Source organism: Phoxinus phoxinus, assembly GCF_949152265.1.
Source record: "Phoxinus phoxinus genome assembly, chromosome: 20".
Lineage (NCBI taxonomy): Eukaryota > Metazoa > Chordata > Actinopteri > Cypriniformes > Leuciscidae > Phoxinus > Phoxinus phoxinus.
Window position 1 is genome coordinate 31964741 of NC_136895.1, and position 20000 is coordinate 31984740.

The 20000-nt window shown below is 39.5% G+C and overlaps 2 protein-coding genes across 4 annotated transcripts in view; both read left to right on the top strand.

The window, feature by feature from the left end:
* srsf3b (serine and arginine rich splicing factor 3b) overlaps window positions 1-10085 on the top strand; it is a 13026-nt gene extending 2941 nt beyond the window's left edge. The window contains exons 2-6 of the mRNA XM_079592893.1: window positions 6574-6784; window positions 6870-7004; window positions 8836-8874; window positions 9468-9554; window positions 9641-10085. Coding sequence (XP_079449019.1) covers window positions 6582-6784; window positions 6870-7004; window positions 8836-8874; window positions 9468-9554; window positions 9641-9668 — 492 coding nt within the window. The 5' untranslated portion in view covers window positions 6574-6581 and the 3' untranslated portion in view covers window positions 9669-10085. The remainder of the gene's footprint in view (window positions 1-6573; window positions 6785-6869; window positions 7005-8835; window positions 8875-9467; window positions 9555-9640) is intronic.
* Window positions 10086-12950: 2865 nt separating this feature from the next.
* cdkn1a (cyclin dependent kinase inhibitor 1A) lies at window positions 12951-17289 on the top strand. 3 transcript variants are annotated; one of them, XM_079592896.1, is made up of 3 exons: window positions 12951-13119; window positions 15141-15507; window positions 16380-17289. In XM_079592896.1, exons 2-3 carry the CDS (start codon window positions 15144-15146, stop codon window positions 16433-16435), a joined length of 420 nt encoding a protein of 139 aa, XP_079449022.1. In that variant the 5' UTR covers window positions 12951-13119; window positions 15141-15143; the 3' UTR covers window positions 16436-17289. The 3 variants fall into 3 exon arrangements, with proteins under 3 accessions (XP_079449022.1, XP_079449021.1, XP_079449020.1); XM_079592895.1 differs by having other exon boundaries at window positions 12972-13545; XM_079592894.1 differs by lacking the exon at window positions 12951-13119 and adding an exon at window positions 14673-14819.
* Window positions 17290-20000: the final 2711 nt, after the last annotated feature.

The following is a 20000-nucleotide window of genomic DNA, read 5'->3' on the forward strand; positions in this document are numbered from 1 at the left end:
AGATACGCAGTACAATTTTGTATATCACACAGTACCAACTGCATTAGGCGCTGGAACGTGGACGGGGCGTTCCGCATCCCGAACGCCATTACAGAGTATTGGCAGAAGTAGTCAGGTGTGACAAATGCAGATATCTCAGCAGCGCGCGGAGTAAGGGGCACCTGCCAGTAGCCCTTAAGCAGGTCCAGTTTCGAAACGAACTTTGCAGGTCCGACTCTATCGATGCAATCATCTATTCTTGGTAAAGGAAAACAGTCAGGTTTGGTAACGGAATTAACTTTCCGGTAGTCAGTACAGAAACGAGATGATGAATCGGCCTTAGGTACCAACAGGCAGGGGGAACTCCACGCGCTCTGACTTGGTTTCGCTAAACCGTTTCGTAACATGTATTCAACCTCTGATTTCATGATACTACGTTTTTGAGGATTCACTCTATACGGGTGTTGTTTAATTGGAGCCGCATCTCCAACGTCGATGTCATGAAACAACACATTTGTGCGAGATGGAACATCAGAGAAAATACTGGGAAAACTGTCAATCAATTTTACGATACTTCCTCTTTGATGATCTGATAAGTGACTAAGGAAGGTATGCAAATTGTTGAGTACGCTAGAGTTTTGCAAGCTTCCTACCAGCGCTGGGATATTCCCTCCAACTTCATCCTCAACGTTGCACTGGAGAGTAGGGGCCACCAATGTCACACTTTTAACTGACGCTTCAACTTGATCTCTTGCATGATAAGGCTTTAACATGTTAATATGACAATTTCGTCTCTTCTTCCTACGATCTGGCGTTCTCAGTACATAATTTGTTTCACTCACTTTTTTTTCTACAATATAAGGACCAGTAAATCGGGACTGCAAAGATGACCCAGGAACTGGTAACAAGGCCAGCACGGATTCACCTGGATCAAACGAACGAGCAACACTTTTGCGATCGTAATAATCCTTCATAGTAGCTTGAGAGCCTGCTAGGTTCGACTTCGCGAGATCACAAGCGTGCTTCAAACGCTTACGGAGTGAATCTACATACTCAGTTACAGGCACAAGCGCAACCTCATTCTCAAGTATTTGTTCACTCAGAAGCTTAAGGGGGCCACGAACCGCATGACCGAACACCAACTGCGCTGGGCTGAAGCCTATAGAGTCTTGCACAGTTTCACGAACGGCGAAAAGTAATAAGGGCAAACACTCATCCCATTCTTTTCCCGTTTCTACGCAGTAAACACGCAGCATGGTTTTGAGCGTTTGATGGAACCGCTCCAACGCTCCCTGCGACTGCGGATGATATGCGCTGGACATCTGATGTGAAACCGAAATTTTAGTCAGCACCTGTTTGAAAAGCTTTGATGTAAAATTAGTTCCGCGGTCTGTTTGGATTACATGCGGCAGGCCAAAAAGAGAGCAAAATTTGATCAGTTCCTTTACAACGGTTTTGGCTTTTAAGTTGCGGAGGGGAATCGCCTCGGGGAACCGAGTGGCAGCGCACATCAGCGTGAGAATATATTGGTGTCCACTTTTCGATCTTGGGAGCGGTCCGACACAGTCCAATATTAGTCGTTCGAACGGCTCCCCCACCACGGGAATTGGGCGTAAGGGTGCGGGGCGCACAACCTGATTAGGCTTCCCCGCGATTTGACACGCACGACAAGAACGGCAATATTTTACGACACTTGCTTTCACTCCGGGCCAATAAAAGTATTTCGTAACACGCTGAAAAGTTTTATTGACTCCAAAGTGCCCTGCCATTAGATGATCGTGGGCAAGTTCAAGCACTACAGAACGATAGCACATAGGTACAACAATTTGATAAGCATGGGTTAAGTCAGTTTTGTCCTCAACCATTGGAAGCCACTTGCGCATTAAGACATCTCCATCCCAATAATAACCTATCCTTACACGAGCGAGATCATCTTTTGTCTTTACTGCGGTTTCAACACACCGCAACAAAGACGAATCTGACTTTTGTGCCATACTAAGTTGTTTACGGCCGATAAGTGTTTGCCGCTGAGTACGCCCGTCAGAGCTCGTCTCTAAAACATTGTCATTCACTGACAATGACAACTCCGTAGGTTTTGAACGTAACAGAAATGAATCAGATAAATCAACGGTGTCTGCAAATTTCTGTGACTGTGAGCGTGTCACCGCACACGCTGGAAACAAAGGAGAGACAGGCAGCAAAACCGAATCTTTCGCAGGACACTCGGACACTACGGGAAAAGGAAAAACATTGCCTCCAGCCAAATCGTTACCCAGGATGAAATCTATACCTTCCACTGGTAGTCTAACACAGACTCCCACGTTTACTATGCCCGAGACTAGCTCGGATTTTAGAAACACAGAGTGAACAGGAATTTTAATGCACCCTAGCTCAATTCCACGAACTAATATATCAGTCCCTGTATACGTCTCCGCGGACAATGGAAGAACATTTTCGCGAATAAATGAATGAGCAGCGCCAGTGTCGCGCAACATAGACACAGGTTTTGACGTACTGTCTGGAGAAATAGAAACAGAACCGCTCATCAGGAAGTTTAAACAACTCCATCCCAGGCGAAAACGACTTAGCCGATCCTACCTGCGGTTCAAGTACCACATGTGCAACGCTTTTCGCTTTAACCGCCGCATTTTTTTGTTTCCACGCCTTGCAGTCCGCAATTAAATGACTGGGATCAAGACAGAAGAAACACGCACGTTTAGACTCTGTGGGTTTTGAAAAATTTCCCCCGGGCGCGCTCGTACGAGCGTCTGTCTTTGATGATCGCCCGAACGCCGCATTCCTCTCAGCGTACGATCTAATGTTTTGATTCTGACGGGCCGTGGGAAAAATGGTTCGATGAGTCAGCACGTACTCATCAGCAAACACTGCAGCCTCCGACAACGAAGAAACCTTTTGTTCATTCAGGTGCAACACTAAGTTTTCAGGAAGACAACCTTTGAAATCCTCCAGTAGTATTAACTCCTGGAGACGTTCAAACGTTGTAGCATCAGACGCAATACACCACTTCTCTAACATTGCTCTTTTATCATGCGCGAATTCTACGAAAGTCTGTCTAGCTGCTTTAGCATGATTTCTGAATTTCTGCCTGTAAGCTTCGGGCACAAGTTCATATGCTCGAAGAACCGCTGTTTTTACTACATCATAATCGAGAGAGTCTTCAATGGGCAAGGCAGAACAAACCTCTTGTGCCTTGCCCACGAAGCTGCTCTGTAACATTACCGCCCACATATCTTTAGGCCAGCGCAGCTTTCCCGCTACCCTCTCAAAAGCAGTAAAGTAGGCATCTACCTCCGACTCTCTAAATTGGGGAACGAGTTTCATGTACCGGGTTGGATCAAACTGACTTGACCCACGGAAACCCTGTGACACATCAATGGGATGCTGTTCTCGCTCCTCCCGTTTAGTTATACGAATCAGCTCTAACTCTTGAAAAGCTAGGACACGTGTTTCATGCTCTTGACGCTTAATTTGTAATTCTAGTTCTTTTAATTTCAGTGCCATAACAGGATCAAATTCACGTGGGGCAGGCACCCCTGATTTTTCGGTCACAATACCAAGAGAGATCATCTCCGACAAAATTTCGGTTTTGATATCAGCTTTTACTGCTGAAGGCGAAACGGATATTTTAAAACTCTCTGCAATTTGCAGTAATTCTTTTTTATTAAAGCGATCCAACTGCTCCACCGACGGAGAGTTAACAAAAGCTTCAACCTCACTCTCCATATTCCCTTCCCCACCACTAGGCTATATTAACTCGTTAGACAAAAAGAAAAGAAAAAAACACTTAAATTTTACTCACCAAATTTTTGAAGCTTCCGGTTTTTTTGAGATTGAGGATTTATGAATTTTGATGACGAGCCCCCATTATGTTACGTGCCACGCGCACTAACATATAGAGCGGAAACCTATTAAAAGGTGCCGCCCGGAGTTCCATCTCCTGCTCCATTAAAACACACAATGAAACATGGTAACCCAAAAAAAAGTCAATATTTATTGTTACATGTAGGGGTAAGAATTCATTCGTTTTGAGAGGTGAAATATACTCAAAAAGGAGAGGGTTCAGTCAGCCGCAAAAATAACAAACAAAACGAGTCTTCTAACTAAATTTTAGTTCATCTTCCCTGGATTTCAGAAATAAACAAAAGTACACAATTCTTACCTCCCTGCTAGCCAGTAAACAGGAGAAAACAAGGTTAAAAGATAATAGCGCTTCTGACCCTCTCAACAGTATTAATAAAGAAAGCAGGACGTCACATTTACCGGCCTATACCGCTAACAGTCAGCACGCCGTTCACAGGCGTTATTCTATCACAGAAACACACGACAGCCAACCGGCTTTCAACACCACAGTGTTGCGCAAAACTCGTTCACAATAACACACGTTCAACAACAGCGTGAAGCAGGAGGGGGAACTCGATGAACGAGCCTTCCAGACAGCTTATATTCACGCGTCGAGTCCGTCAGCCCCGCCCATCTAAGCAGCTGCACCTGTTACACTCAAACGAGCGTAAAGCGACAGAGAGAGAGAGAGAGAAGAAAAGAGCACAACAAGAAAACCTGCACACACTCACAGTTCTCGTTAACCACATTTACGTTCTGACACGTAACATGCATATATTTATGAAAATGCTCATCTCTATAGTTATTTTTCTAGCAAACTGTTGTTTATGGTCATTGAGTGGCTTTTCTAAGGTAAATGTGACTATTGTTTACGAGTTGTTTTATTGACTTCTTTCTGTTTGAAACATGTCGTGTAATTGATGGATTACATGAGACATGATTTATTTCAGTAAGTTGTAGGGCTGGGCGATATGGCCAAAAAAAATGATCACGATAATTGTTTTATATCAGTCGATATCTGTAATTATTACGATAAATGTCAAATCTTTATTTTTCCAAGTTTTAAGGCAGATTTTTGCTCCTAAGTGTAAGCTGTAGAAACCAGAGCGTTAATTGTGGTTTTAAACTAGTTATTGTCAGAACATATCATGATAAACACTTGTCAAACAGGGGAACATTCACAAATCTCAGGTAGAACATTCAAACATTTGACATTTTTCCTTTATTGGAAAGTTAATTTCTCAGTGTCTGGATGTGCTAATGTGGGATGTTGTCTTGAGACGGGGTTGTGTCGCCTCGTGCGTTGTGACGGCACGCATCTTCAGCTCTGTTTGCAGTGCGGGCTGCAATATTAATATTACATGTTTTGTCTTGAAACCCATATTTGACAGTGAGTTGACGGTAGAATTAGCTTACGTTAGGATGCAAATTTACTATGTTAAATTTGTTCATTAAAAAAACAGTAACATCTGTTATAAAAAATTTAATATTCTGAGTTTCTGACTGTTTTGAGTTTTATGAAAATGAAGCATTGGTCATCCAGCATTTAGATCATGACCACAGATAAACTGGGCATAGCCTACAGCACCTCACTATCATGGCATAATGTTACTTTATGGTTTCTATGGTATTTGTATAAAAAAAAAAAAAAAAAAACAGTAGCCTAAATGCATTATTAAATTCTGTATGTTCCATTAGTCCTTTAATACATCGTCTACATTAATAATATAATACAATTCAATATATATATCCCACATTTCATGGTGCAGTTAACATTACTAGGCTAACGTTACAGTAAATGATGGGAATGTGTCGACGGAAAAGCCTCTGACTATCGTTGCGCAGTTTCTCCTGTTGGTCAGCGCCGCTTCATCTGCCTTTGCACTGGTGTAAATCACTGAGACGTGTGTGTTCTTCGCTGGATTCAAGCGGTTCTCACTGGATCTCGAGACCGATCAGAGTAAACGCGTTCGCTAGTGCGCTGCCGTTTGCACCGAGCGGATAAACGGTCCGTGTGACGTGCGGTACAAATGAGTTTCGTTCCGCTTTTGGTGCATAAACATTATCGAATGCTTGATCTCGTTTTATAAAAAATATTGCGATAATTATCGTTTTATCGCCCAGCCCTAGTACGTTGTTCTGAATCTTTCATTCCTTCTGATGTTCATGTTTATTTGCTGCTGTTGTGAAGAGGAAGAGATGATCGCTTCAACTGTCAGCACGTAGATACTCAAGCACATTTATTGACTGAATTCCATGATAAAATCAACATTTCACATGTGACCCAGGATCACAAACCCAGTCACATGACGCACGGGTATATCTGTGGCAATATACACTGTATGGGGCAAAATTATTGCTTTTTCTTTTATGCCAAAAATCATGAGGATATTAAGATCATGTTCCATGAAGATATTTAGTAAATGTCCTACCGTAAATATATAAAACATGTATTTTTGTGAGTGAATGCAGCACAATCGTGAACATAAATGCACAACTTTAAAGGAGATTTTCTCAATGTTAAAATTTTTTGCTCCTCAGATTCCAGATTTTCAATAGTTGTCTCGACCAAATATTGTCCTATCCTAACAAACCACACATCAGTGGAGAGATTATTTATTCAGCTTATATATTCGTCTCAATTAAAAAAATGTACCCATGTGACTGGTTTTGTGGTGCAGGGTAACATAAAAAAATAACATCTGTAACATCTGGTACTCTTGTGTTGTGCAGATTGAGCCATGCATCGCGACTGCCCTCTGGACTGCAAAGTGTACGTTGGGAATCTCGGGAATAATGGGAACAAGTCGGAACTGGAGAGGGCGTTCGGCTACTACGGGCCCTTGAGGAGCGTCTGGGTGGCCAGAAACCCTCCTGGTTTTGCGTTCGTCGAATTCGAAGACCCTCGTGACGCCACAGACGCCGTCAGAGAGCTAGACGGACGGTGAGTGTGGATCATAAAGCTAGTTATCATCATCATCATCAGCAAATTACTTCACGACTTCTGGTCTAATCGACGGGTCACGCAGGACTCTCTGCGGTTGCCGAGTGAGGGTGGAGCTGTCCAATGGCGAGAAGCGAACTCGTAACCGGGGTCCGCCTCCATCCTGGAGCCGACGTCCACGCGACGACTACCGAAGGCGTAGCCCGCCCGCCAGGCGCAGGTAAACCCGTTCTCCCGCTCACCTGTCTCTCTGTAAACTGTGTTTCAGAGGAAACTAATGCGATTCTGCCCCCTTCGCCAGTCCTGGATGCCCCTGCCCTGCTGGTGCCACGTGTCCCGGTTCTGATGGGCATCTGACGGAGATCTTTAGCTCCTCCATCTTCATTGTCATTGATAACCATTAAGCAATGATCTGACTGGGCTTCTCAAATTCTGATAGTTTTGTTTAAATGCAGATCCGCGAGTGATTATTTGGGCTAATCTCATGACGGCGCCCGGGTTGCGTTTCACGCCGAAATTAAAAGTCGGAACAACAAAAACAAGCTTTTTGATAGCTTGTTGTGTAGCTAACATTTTACAGTAAGCTTCTGTTTGTTAATCTTAGCCAACATGAACTAACAATGAAAAACACTTCTAATGTGTTTATTAGTAAAAGTATTTTATTATTAGGTGTTAGTGTCACATGTGTATTGCATAACCAATGGGAGCTTATTGTAAAGCGTTACTGCTTTTAGCATCGTGATGTTTCGTTGACAATTTAGCACCTTTTTTCCACCCAAATTCTCATTAATGCTAATATGAAGTCATTGCGCTAATTACATTTGTTTACTTAATTTAAAATGTAAAGTGAATTTTTTTTTTTTTTTTTTTACTGTTATGATAATTTTGGCAGTGATGGATGTTCTTAATTGTCCTTAATTCCTAAAAATATGCTTTATTTCGGATTGAAATCGGACCCGGATGCGACTTCGCGCACTTCTTGTGCAGCGTTATTTAAAGTTGACTATGCAAACTTTGCGAATTGGCCGCCCAAAGCCCAGTCGCTTGTGTTCAGTAATCTGCTCGGCTCTAGTAATGGTTGGAATGCAATCTTTTGTTGACTTAACTTTACATGAAAAGGTTGTTTTTATTTTCTTATCTTATCATCTCTATATTAATAAAAATGAACCCCGTTGCAGAGTCACCACCATGCCTCTCCTCACCACCCTCTGAGTCAGTCTACTAGTCCTCTTTCAGCATCATGTGACCAGCGTGCCCCAATCAGCTGGCTGGGTTGGTGTCACATGACCCAGGCGTGGCCAGTCATCAGGTCGCACCAGCCCATTGGTTCCTGAGCATGCCGTTGTCAGCTCCTCCTCCTCCTCCAACCTTAACACCCAATCGGCAGCGGCCCACTTCACATTCCTGACCAATCAGCGTTTTACGTTCCCCAATGTCTACACTACCAACCACCAGCAACAGCCTTCGGCTAACCAATAAAAGCAGGAAAAATCCACTACATCCAGCCCCCATCCGCAAGCCAGCTAATCAGCTAGCAGCATCTGGCCTGCACTTTCCCGCCAATTCTGCTCCCCGGCCGCCACCCCTTCGCCTTTTCTAGCTTGTTGAAAACCGAAAGACTAGTAAGTTTTTCCTGCTTCATACAGTTTAATGCTGAATACAGATATAAGATGAGGAGAAATCTCCTGTTGAGTTGAAACACACAGGGTTGGTATCTTGACTCCGTTAAGATTAGGCAGAAACTGATGGGGAGCCCAAGCGGAGGTTCAGGTTACATAAGAAGCGTGGGCTTTGAGAGATGCTCTTGCTTTCTTTCAGTGTCTTCATTCTGTTGGGGATGTTTGCAGTGCGTTGAGTTTTTCTACTGTGTAGCTGTCTGTACTCGAGCGTAACGCTCTTAGCGAGCGCTCATGTGGCGATCTCCACTCCACCCCTGTATCAGGGCGGTGACGAGTGTGTGACTGTTAGCAGGCTGGAGTTTCAGGGCTTTTGAGGTGCCTTCGTGTGTCGACCGCCACCGCGCTCACTCGCTCTTCTCTTCTCTTCTTCAGATCGCCCAGGAGGAGGAGCTTCAGTCGCAGTCGTAGCAGGTAAGAGTTTGCGCAACTTTACGCGCTGGAAAACGGCGCTAGCACTATCTACATTGAGTTTCATTGAGATGCTATTATAGTTTAGCAATATTTTTAATTGTTTTATGTTTTCATTTTATGGTAACTTTGTTTTGATTTTTAAATCCGTCTATTTTAGGACATTGTTTAACCCTTTGGTGCTCTTCACGTGGTGGTCAATTACAGTTTTTTTTGTTAATTTTTTTTTTTCTTCAATAAAAGGAATGTACTATATTTTAGTTTGATAATGTTTTGTATTTTATGGTACTACATTATATTTACGCTTTATTTATAATCAATTTCTCAAGTTTTGAGCATTGACCTGAAAACTTCCAACTTAAACTTTCGTAAATCGTGAATGCTTTAAAGCAGATTTACGTTTGATCTTTTTAAAGACGACCTTTGGCAAATTATTGCTGAAGTGAGAAGTTGTTAAGTTAACTTAATTTTTTTTACATAATTTTACGTTTATTATGAAAACTGCACAAAAATACAATTACATTTTTTAAAATATGAAATCTATATACAAGTTAGGAACGTTGACTATTATAACCCTGGTTCTGGACTCCGTCTAGATCTCTTTCCAGAGAGCGCAGGAGGGAGAGATCGCTGTCCCGCGACAGGAACCACAAGCCCTCGCGATCTTTCTCACGATCGAGGAGGTAAGAGTTTCGCTACTTTATATCGTCCGGCCAGGATGGACGTCCAACACCGAGCTCACATCTCGTTTTCTCCCCCCCGTTTACAGTCGTTCCAGATCTAATGACCGGAAATGAACCACGACACAGAGAAAAACGTCGTGACGGGAAATCGTCGATCAAAAACTTTGAAAAGACTTTATTGCTCAAAGTCCCCCATTTATTTTTTTTATTTTTTATGAACATTATTTTAGCGGTTCTGTTTCCTTCTGTAGCTGCAGTTTTAATGCGACGGCATTCCATCTCACACTTTTAAGACTTATTTGTGTTTTTGCCGGTGAGTGTGATCGGTCCTGCTGCGATGAGCTCATTTCCTGTCGCCTGAGCTCGACCGAGAGCGTTTTGCTTTGTTTGTTTGCGATCAGAGGGGGAAGATGTAACGACACTGAGTCGCCAGCAGGGGGTGGAATGAAGAACAGCTTTCATTCTCGTTTGTTTTTTTCCTTGTAGTGTTTGTACTGTTTATAATGTTGATTTGAATTAAAACTCATTACAAAAGATATCCTGTCTCTGTGAATTTTTACAGTGTTGTATGTGTATTAATTTAATAATTGGCCATTTTATAGGGTTGTCTGAATATGTTATCCTTTAAAACTCCTCTTTGATCACCAAAATGACAAATTTGAGTTTTCTTTTAAAAACAATCTTCATGTCTTAAAATATCTTGAATGTAACCCAACACCCTTGCTTCATTTAGTATGCGCGGTTCTATGAATATGCAAATGAGCGCCTCCTCCACTCACTCCCTCACTCAGAGATCCACTGGTGGACGATCACACGTTGATCTGATTGGTTACAAGGTAGTGTGTGACGTCAGAAACACCAGCGATTTCAAACCGTGTTTTTGAGACTGTCTTTGGTTCACTGCAGTTTTAAGCAGAAAATACTCAGCAATGCTGTCCACTTATGAACTTACACATGTGTGTGTTAAAGCAGATTAATAACTCCACATACACACATAAACTACATTAAAACTAGAGCCTCTACGATGGATATATATTTTAAGCGTTGTGCTTAGTGTTCCTCTGAATTAGCACATTTCATACAGCTGGGTTAATATTAACTGTTCAACAGCTTCGTTCTGGGTTATTTGAATCCAGGGGTTTTCTGGGTAATTTGAACTGGGGCCACGAGAGAGAGCTAGGATCTGTACATTTGACTAAATCAGTAAAAATAAGATTAAACTAATTTACAAATACATTTGATTTTTTTTTTAAATTCTGCAAATAAATACAATAGAAAACATTTAAAATTTATAAAACGGATTAAATAAAACAAATAAAAAGTATGATAAAAATAAATACAATTTGTTTGAAATACATTTTTGTAAAACTAACGATTTAATTGAAAAGCAGTGGGAAAAATGTGAAAACATGAGATTAAACGGTAACTAATCACGTTGATTAAAAAACATGAAATTTATTTAAATAATTTTTATAAATTAATAAAATACACAGTGACCGAACACAGTGCAGTACAAGGAGTGTAATGTAACAAAATATTTTACACATTTATAATAGTTCATCACAGTATTAATTGTCTTTATGTACATAAAAATATTAAAATGCATGAATAAGTGCAGATGGGTTGTGGTTTGAGGTGTAGTAGTTAATAAAAATAAATCGGCGGATTAAATCCTTCATTCACGCTTCTGCTGCATGACGTCACGATTCAGACAAAACCAACAGCCGCCATAATTCTAGCTTTCATAAATTCACTGATCAAACTTCGATAACCTCCCACTAGCTCGACTTCAGGCTGGCGACTGACTGGCAAAGTCCTTGAAATGTTCAAATGTTTTGTAACTGCTGACAGAGAATGAGTTATGATGGATTATCATTCGCTAGTTTACAGAAATAACCGTTTACTTTTCCACCATTTTAAATCACTTTTAGCAGTTCACTCAGTATTCTTCTGGTTTGACAAATTAATTTCTAAAAGTATTCCACGTTTTTTGCGCTCATACGGCCGAATGAAGTTTGAGTTCAGCCATAATACGGTAATAATAACATCACAGACTGCGAGGAGACGTTCTTTTAAACCGAACGAATGAATGAACACATGCAGGAACTCAAACTCACCCGCTCGTTCCCGCGCTTTACTCACGTCCCCGTGACGTCATGATGAGTCACGCGTCGGGTGGACGTAGTGTCCGTGGCTTGGTTTCAAGAGCGGGACGGGGAGGTTGCCGGGACATGTTCCTACTAATATCCAGACTGATAAATCCCTAGCAATAATTGCGATCAAAACTTAAAATATATTTATATATTGATGTCCCCACCAATTTCAAAATCAAACCTATGCCAATATTTCACACTTCTTCACACTTACAAAAGTGTTATTTTAACTTTAAAATGGAGGGAATCATATTTTTTGAAAGTATACTTTTTTGCATTATTAATTTGTGTGTGATACAAGTAACAATGATGAAATAATCATGTAGAAAAGTTTTTTATTTATGAAATGTGCTTTTTGACAAAAGGAGTCTATGTGGGCGAGGAGAACACAGACTTTTTAAAATTAGTCAAAAATTAGCCTAACTTTTTAAAGTCTGTTTCGAAATTAATGTCTTATTTTTTATTTTTATGTCATAATTATAACTTGACAGAATTCCAACTTTTTATTATTTCAATTTTTAAGAACTAATTTTTAAGTAAGAATTACATTTTATGCAATATTTAGACTTTTTAAGTCATAATTTCTACTTTTATGTCAAATTTTAACTTTCTGTATGTAATTCCGTCATTGTGGCTGTCAAAAGAATCAAATATCGACAATTAATCTTATGGTTTTCTGTCAGTCTTTAGAAAGCAGAATTAAATGTAGTGTACATGTTTGCAATTCTAAATATTTTACAAACCCCCTAGCAACTGCTTGCAAACCTCTGGGGTTTCCATTCCTAATTATATTAATTATACATGAGACAGAAATCAAGTTTACAGGCTAAAAAACATTTTTAAAAGCTCTTTTGATGGGTTAAAACAGCAAGTTTGGCTCAGCAGCAGCAGGGATAAATAACAGATTAAAAACATTGTTTTTAACAGTAAGAATTCGTTTTCAATTTTTATTTTATTTTTTGCTTGCTATTTGCATGTACTTTGTTTTTTGTAATTGAGCTGCTCATGCAAGAAAGATAAATAAACATAGTGTGTGTAATATTGGGCGGATCCACTCAGTTCGGGACCTTCTGTTCTGTGACCGATGCACAGGAATGTTCCCGTGAAGGCGCGTTCACGCTGCACACGCGCTCACGTGTTTATCGGGCACAGTCCACGTGCTGTGCTCACTAGGCCCCGCCCACAGTCTAGACACGCCCTTCGGAGTTTGTAAAAGTTCAGAAAGTCCCCCAGCACTGAAGAAGAACATCTCGTCACCACCGCTACTCTCGCCCAGCACTGAGTGTGTCCACACACGCTTCTGGAGCTCAGTTTACACGCGACTCCGCGGTCCAGGACACCGGTCACCTCTCGAGATCACTCGGCACACTGCGACTTTACTGATCTTTAACACTCGGCAGAAGCCAGAACATGTAAGTTGCTTGTTTTTCATCGTCTTTCATGTTCGTGGTGTTTGTTTAAAGTTGTTATCATTGAACACAAGAACGTTATGCAAACTGTTAACTAAAACTCTTGGCTGTTTTAAACTACATCTGAGTAATATAAACAACTCAGACGAACTTTAACTGAGAACTTGTCACTGCCACTGGGATATATAGATTAACAGGCTCGTGACTGATTGATTTATCGCTGTTTGAATGTTATTGTAAAGTGAACTCATGTCACAATCGCGACCTGTTTTCTTTCCACCGGTTTACACGAGATTTGTGTTCACGTGGAGCCAGAGCGTAGAGTGGGCGTGTCTGCGTCACTTCTGACCAATCAAACAGACGCTCCGTTTCCCGCCGCGGTCTTGAATGTATTTTCGCAATGAACGGCATGTTCCGTCACATAAACCAGTAAGGACTCAATGACACGTGATGTCATGACATCATGAATGATCCATCATATATTTTCTAAATAAAATATGAATACAAAAAAAAAATCCTTAAATATATGGCCTGAATACATCACAATTATGTTTTATTATTATATATTTATTAAATGTAATGTCAGATTCTGACACTTTGATGTGAAATTTAGGCTGGTTTGACAGCCCTGTCATATTAAGAATGTCAAAAAAAGATTATTTTATATTTATTATATTATCACAAGTATTAAGCCTATTTTAGTTTAATAATAGTCAATTATTGAGTTAAATAATATTAGGCAATTGAAATAATTTTTTTAAGAAACATTCTCGTGGAAAAAAAGATCTAAGATCTTTGAAAACATTCTTATGACAAAATAATTCTTTGTCATAATGTACTTTTTATGTCATAATTATGGCTGTTATAATTTCGACTTTTATCATAATTTCAACTTTTAGTCAATTATGGCAAGCCAATTTTTGACTAGTAATATTTTCGACTTTTAAGTCATAATATCTACTATTTTATATTGATTATATTACTACAAGTATAATTTTAGTTAATTCATGAGTTGCATAATAAAACAAATTCTCAGAAAAAAGATGGGCTACATTTTTTAAAAAGAAATTACATATTAAATGATTGATTATTTATTGAATATAAGAGATTCTGTCACTTCAATGTGAAACGTTGATTTGTCAGTCCTAAGAATCTTTTAGAATAATAACTTTATTATATACTGGCTTTTAATTCATAGCAGTTGTTGTGGCATTTTGTGTTTTCTTTCTGGCATTAATTTTGTCTTTTGTTATTTGTTTTATATTTTTATTTTTGGAAAGCACTTTGGTTCACCTTGAGTGTTGTAAAGGGCTTTATAAATAAATGTTGATTGATTGATTGATTGATATTATTAGTATTATTTTATAACACAAAGGTATTATTTGAGTGGGTTTGTATGAATATTCATTCAATTTTATAATTAGTGAGACGTCCCTCATGTTTGATGGAAATATAAAGTATTTTATTAACTTGTAATATGTATATGATGTGTATTGAATAGAGTAGTTCGGTAAGATGGCGGCCCTCTGCTGGCCAGGCGCGCTCACTGCAGCCAGAGGAACATGTCCGCACATGTCTCTGCGTCTCATGACTCAACGCAGCCTTTAAAAGCTGACCACAGAACAGCAGAGACACTCACTCACGAGTCAGACACTGCAAGAGTCCTCCCGGGGAGAAGTTCGTGTTCAAGTTACTTAGTCGGAGTAAGATGGCGTTGTGCTTTCTCTTAATTCATTACACAAAATATATCATATTCTGTGCAGGCGTTAAGCTTCGCTGTAGCCTGACAATATCACAAATACCTTTAAGTGTTGTGGTGTTCCGCTATGTTTCTCACGCACACGCCCACTACTATATCGGGCCTTAAAGAAAATCCCGAGCTTCCCACTCGTATTTACGACATTGTGATGGCGTTCAACTCGTAAACACGATCTTTACGAGATGACTTGAACGCACCACGTGATGTTCCGAGACGGTTGGTTTCATCACTATAGTAACCGTCACTCTCGTGTCTTTATCTTCAGATAATGTCGGCGCACAAGCGGATCCTTCGAGGCCTCGGAACCGGGCCGGCGAGAAGAAGCCTATTCGGTCCGGTGGATCGCGAGCAGCTCCAGCGCGAGTATCGCGACGCGCTGAGGAAAGACCTGGAGGACGCGTCGCGTCGCTGGAGCTTCGACTTCGTCGCGGAGAAGCCGTTGGAGGGCGGAGACTTCCGCTGGGTGGGCGTGTCCGGCGTGCGCGTGCCGGTGCTGTACCGGAGCTGTGAGGACGCACGGAGTCCCGGAGGATCACCGGGGAAAGAGAACAGGTTCTGTCCGGTTCCGCAGGACGTGGAGAAAACGCCGGAGAAGAGAGCAGAGATGAAGAGGAAGCAGACGAACATCACCGGTGAGAGAGACACTATTACCGGTCTCATAAGATAGGGAAGATTCTGAATGTTTTTTATTTTAATATTGTGAAATAGTATTATAATGTAAATCATCAGTTTTCTATGTGAATATATAGTAAAGTGTAATTTATTCCTGTGATCAAAGCTGAATTTCAGGATAATATGAGGATCTGATTGATTATTATTAATATTGAAAACAGTTTTTTATATTTTTTCCAGGATTCTTTGATTAATAGAAAGTTAAAAAAAAAACGTTTATTTTGAAATGGAAAGCTTTTGTAACATTATAAATGTCTTTACTGTAACCTTTGATCAGTTTAATTGATCCTTGATTAATAATTTCTTTCTCCCCCAAAAAAATAAAACAAAATTCTTACTGACCCCAAAACTTTGTGTTTAATGTCACAAGAGCTTCTATTCCAGATTAATGCTGTTCTTTTCAACTTTCTATTCATCAAATAATCCTTAAATATAAACATTAATAACTGTTTTCAACACTGATAATAATCATAAATGTGTCTTGATCATCAGATCATCATATTACACTGATTTCTGAAGATCATGTGACACTGAAGACTGGAGTAATGATGCTGACAATTACAGGAATAAATTACATTTTAAAATAGAAAAGTTATTTTAAATTGTCCTAATATTTAACAATATTACTGTTTTTTTGTTTTTTTAAATAAAAAAAGTGAGCAGAAGAGACTTCTTTTAAAAACATGAAAAATCTTACCGATATATATATATATATATATGTATATAAACTGTTGAATGATCATGAGCGATCCTAATAGTGTTTTCTGTGGGAGTGATAATGAGGGTGTGAGTGACAGCTTGACTAATGATGGACGCTCTTTTATCCCGACAGACTTCTACCAGGCGAAGAAGAGGCAAGTGGCCACGCCCCGCAAATCAGGACAATAACACACTCGGGACCTCGCGTGTGTGTGTGTGTGAGACTCACATCTCATGCGTGTAAAGACTTTGAGTAACTGACGTGAACTTCTGTTCTCTACACCGCTCTACCTTCATCCTGAACTCTGCTCTCTGTCCTCCATCGTGTGGCTCGGGAATCTGTCATTCCGCTTCGAGCACTTCCTATTTATATTATGTTTGCATGTCAAGGGTTAACTTTTACTTTAAAAAATCCCTTTAAATCTGATGTATGGAGGAAAGATTCGAAACGTCCATGTATGAAGCTTTCAGAATCACGAAATTGCGAAAAAGGGTTTCATTATGAACAATGACATATTATAAAACACTGATTATTGTCAGTGTGCACATATTAAAATGTATTGCTTTATTGCACAAAACATGTTGCTAACTTTAAAAATTGCTATTTTTTTAATGTTTGGTGCCAAAAAAATTTTTTTTTGATACGTAAAAGTTATTGTTATTATAAACGTAAACCTCAATTAAGCTGCCAGTATGTTCTCACACATTCTCGTAACTGAGCTGCGAATATATTATTGCAACGTAATTTTATTTACAAACTCATGGCGTTGTTCGTGAAACACGAGCAGAATCGCTGCAGTTTTATTCGTACATCATGTTGCGAAATTAACGTATGAATGTTTTACACAGACATTTGTTCCAGGGTTATTATTGTTAACTTTAACGAAAACTGTTACAAATATTTCTGTTAATCGAAATAGATAAAATAAAAATTTTAGTTGTAAAGAAACTAAATTTAATCTGGTTTAACTTAGAACATTACCTTAGAAATATTGCCTTCGCAATAAACTGAAATAAGTTTTAAGTGCTAAAAATATTCACTGAAAAAAAAAAAAAAACTGAAATAAAAATAAATGAAAACTAAATATTAATATATATTTATATATTTTTTTTACTATAATTAACATGAAAGTATATTCAAAATATTACTAAAACAGCGATTTGTTCTGCTCGTGTTTTGTGATGCGGCGTCTGAAACTACAGCATATTTACAAACACTCTCAGTTTTCCTGTTGCCATGGAAATACAAGTAACATCGAGCGATAACTAAATCATCTTAATGAGAAATGTGAACGCCAGACTTTATACATTTGAGTAATTAAGATAAAAAGTTTTGAATTCCAGCAAACGTTCATTAGATCTGTTCTAGCTCTTCTCTGGTCCAACTTGTGGATTCCTGCGACCCGTCGGTAAATATTCTGTTAATATCCGGATTATTCGCTGTTGATTCCGAATTGCACTTATTTTGTGTAGTGTTGTGTAGCGTTATTGTTAAAGAGCTCTGAATATATGCCATATTTATTTTACCTTGAATGTTGTATTGTAGATTGACATGTAATTGTTATTTTAATAAAACTTTATGAAGAGAAACTCTGGTGTACGATTTGATTTGTACGAATAAATCACTACTTAAAATATTCATGCTGTTGATTCTAAAGAAATGTGTATTTTGTGCTGTGAAGTGTTTGAGGTTAACCACTTTTCTAGGTGGATGAACTTCTGGTGTTCCTCGTGTAAACCGGCCCTTTCTCTGGACTGGTAAGTCAATTAACTTAATCAAAGTTAAGTTTGAAGTCGACATGAAAGTGCATTTAACTTCCATCATGTGGTGTTATCAGGTTATTTGGCGTTACAAACGAAGAGTTTATTAGGGAACGCAAAGTTGTTACAAGCTAACGCGAAGGTTTTACAAGCTAACGCAAAGTTGTTACAAGCTAACGCAGTTTCTCAGGGAACGCAAAAGTGTTACAAACGAACAGTTTATTAGGTAACGCAAAGTTGTTACAAGCTAATGCAGTTTCTCAGGGAACGCAAAAGTGTTACAAACTAAGTTTATTAGGGAACGCAAAGTTGTTACAAGCTAACGCAGTTTCTCAGGGAACGCAAAAGTGTTACAAACGAACAGTTTATTAGGGAACGCAAAGTTGTTACAAGCTAACGCAGTTTCTCAGGGAACGCAAAAGTGTTACAAACGAACAGTTTATTAGGGAACGCGAAGGTGTTACAAGCTAACGCAAAGTTGTTACAAGCTAACGCAGTTTCTCAGGGAACGCAAAAGTGTTACAAGCTAACGCGAAGGTGTTACAAGCTAACACAAAGTTGTTACAAGCTAACGCAGTTTCTCAGGGAACGCAAAAGTGTTACAAACGAACAGTTTATTAGGGAACGCAAAGTTGTTACAAGCTAACACAAAGTTGTTACAAGCTAACGCAGTTTCTCAGTGAACGCAAAAGTGTTACAAATGAACAGTTTATTAGGGAACGCAAAGTTGTTACAAGCTAACGCGAAGGTGTTACAAGCTAACGAGAAGGTGTTACAAGCTAACGCAGTTTCTCAGGGAACGCAAAAGTGTTGCAAATGAACAGTTTATTAGGGAACGCAAAGTTGTTACAAGCTAACGCGAAGGTGTTACAAGCTAACACAAAGTTGTTACAAGCTAACGCAGTTTCTCAGTGAACGCAAAAGTGTTACAAATGAACAGTTTATTAGGGAACGCAAAGTTGTTACAAGCTAACGCGAAGGTGTTACAAGCTAACGCAAAGTTGTTACAAACTAACGCAGTTTCTCAGGGAACGCAAAAGTGTTACAAACGAACACAGTTTCTCAGGGAACGCAAAAGTGTGCCAAGCTAAAGCAAAGTTGTTACAAACGAACAGTTTATCAGGGAACGCTAAATGATGTTTTATTAACAAGGTTCGGGAGGAGCAGGTTCAGATAATTAACGCAAGTGGAGAGCACTCAGCAATCAATGGTAAGAGTATATATACACTCAGCAGTCTCACCTCATCCCATTGACAGTTTATCAGCATCCCTCCACCACCCCTTCTCCACGCTTCTAGTCCTAAACACTTACACAGGGGGGGGGGGGGGGGGTACTCTGGGTCCGGGCCCTCCCCCGGACAGCACGCCAAATACGCATTCAACTCTACCCCCTCAAATTATATGCAAGTGTGAACTCGTGAAAGTGTTACAAGCTAACGCAGTTTCTCAGGGAACGCAAAAGTTTTGAGTGCGAACGCAATTTTTCGTACATTTGCTTTAGTGCAGTTTATTTATATTACCGTTAACTACCATTAAATTGCATTAATTATTAGCTAGACTTTAAAATGCGACCTAAAAATGCCAACACACAGTAGATATTTGACTATCAGTTCAAATTCACCAAATGCGAAAAGGAGGCGGAGTTAAGAGTGTGCTGAAATGTATGTATTTTGTTAGAATAACGTAGAACATTAATTTATAAAGTGCTTTTCACTTCAGAAATGTTGAAATGTCATGTTGACTACAGAATATGAAGCTTGCGTCCACCACAAAATATAAACAGGTAATTGGGCATTTTCATTTCAGAATTCTGACTCTTTTCCTCAAAATTGTGAGTTATAAACTCAGAATTGTGAGGAAAAAATACTAAATTGTGAGAATTATTTTAATCCCCTGGCGGAAACTTTTAAATCCTTACTTTTAAAACCGTGTGTTAGTTTATATATTTATATATTAGTTAGTATTTTAAAGCTTGCAGCGCTAGACATTGCGA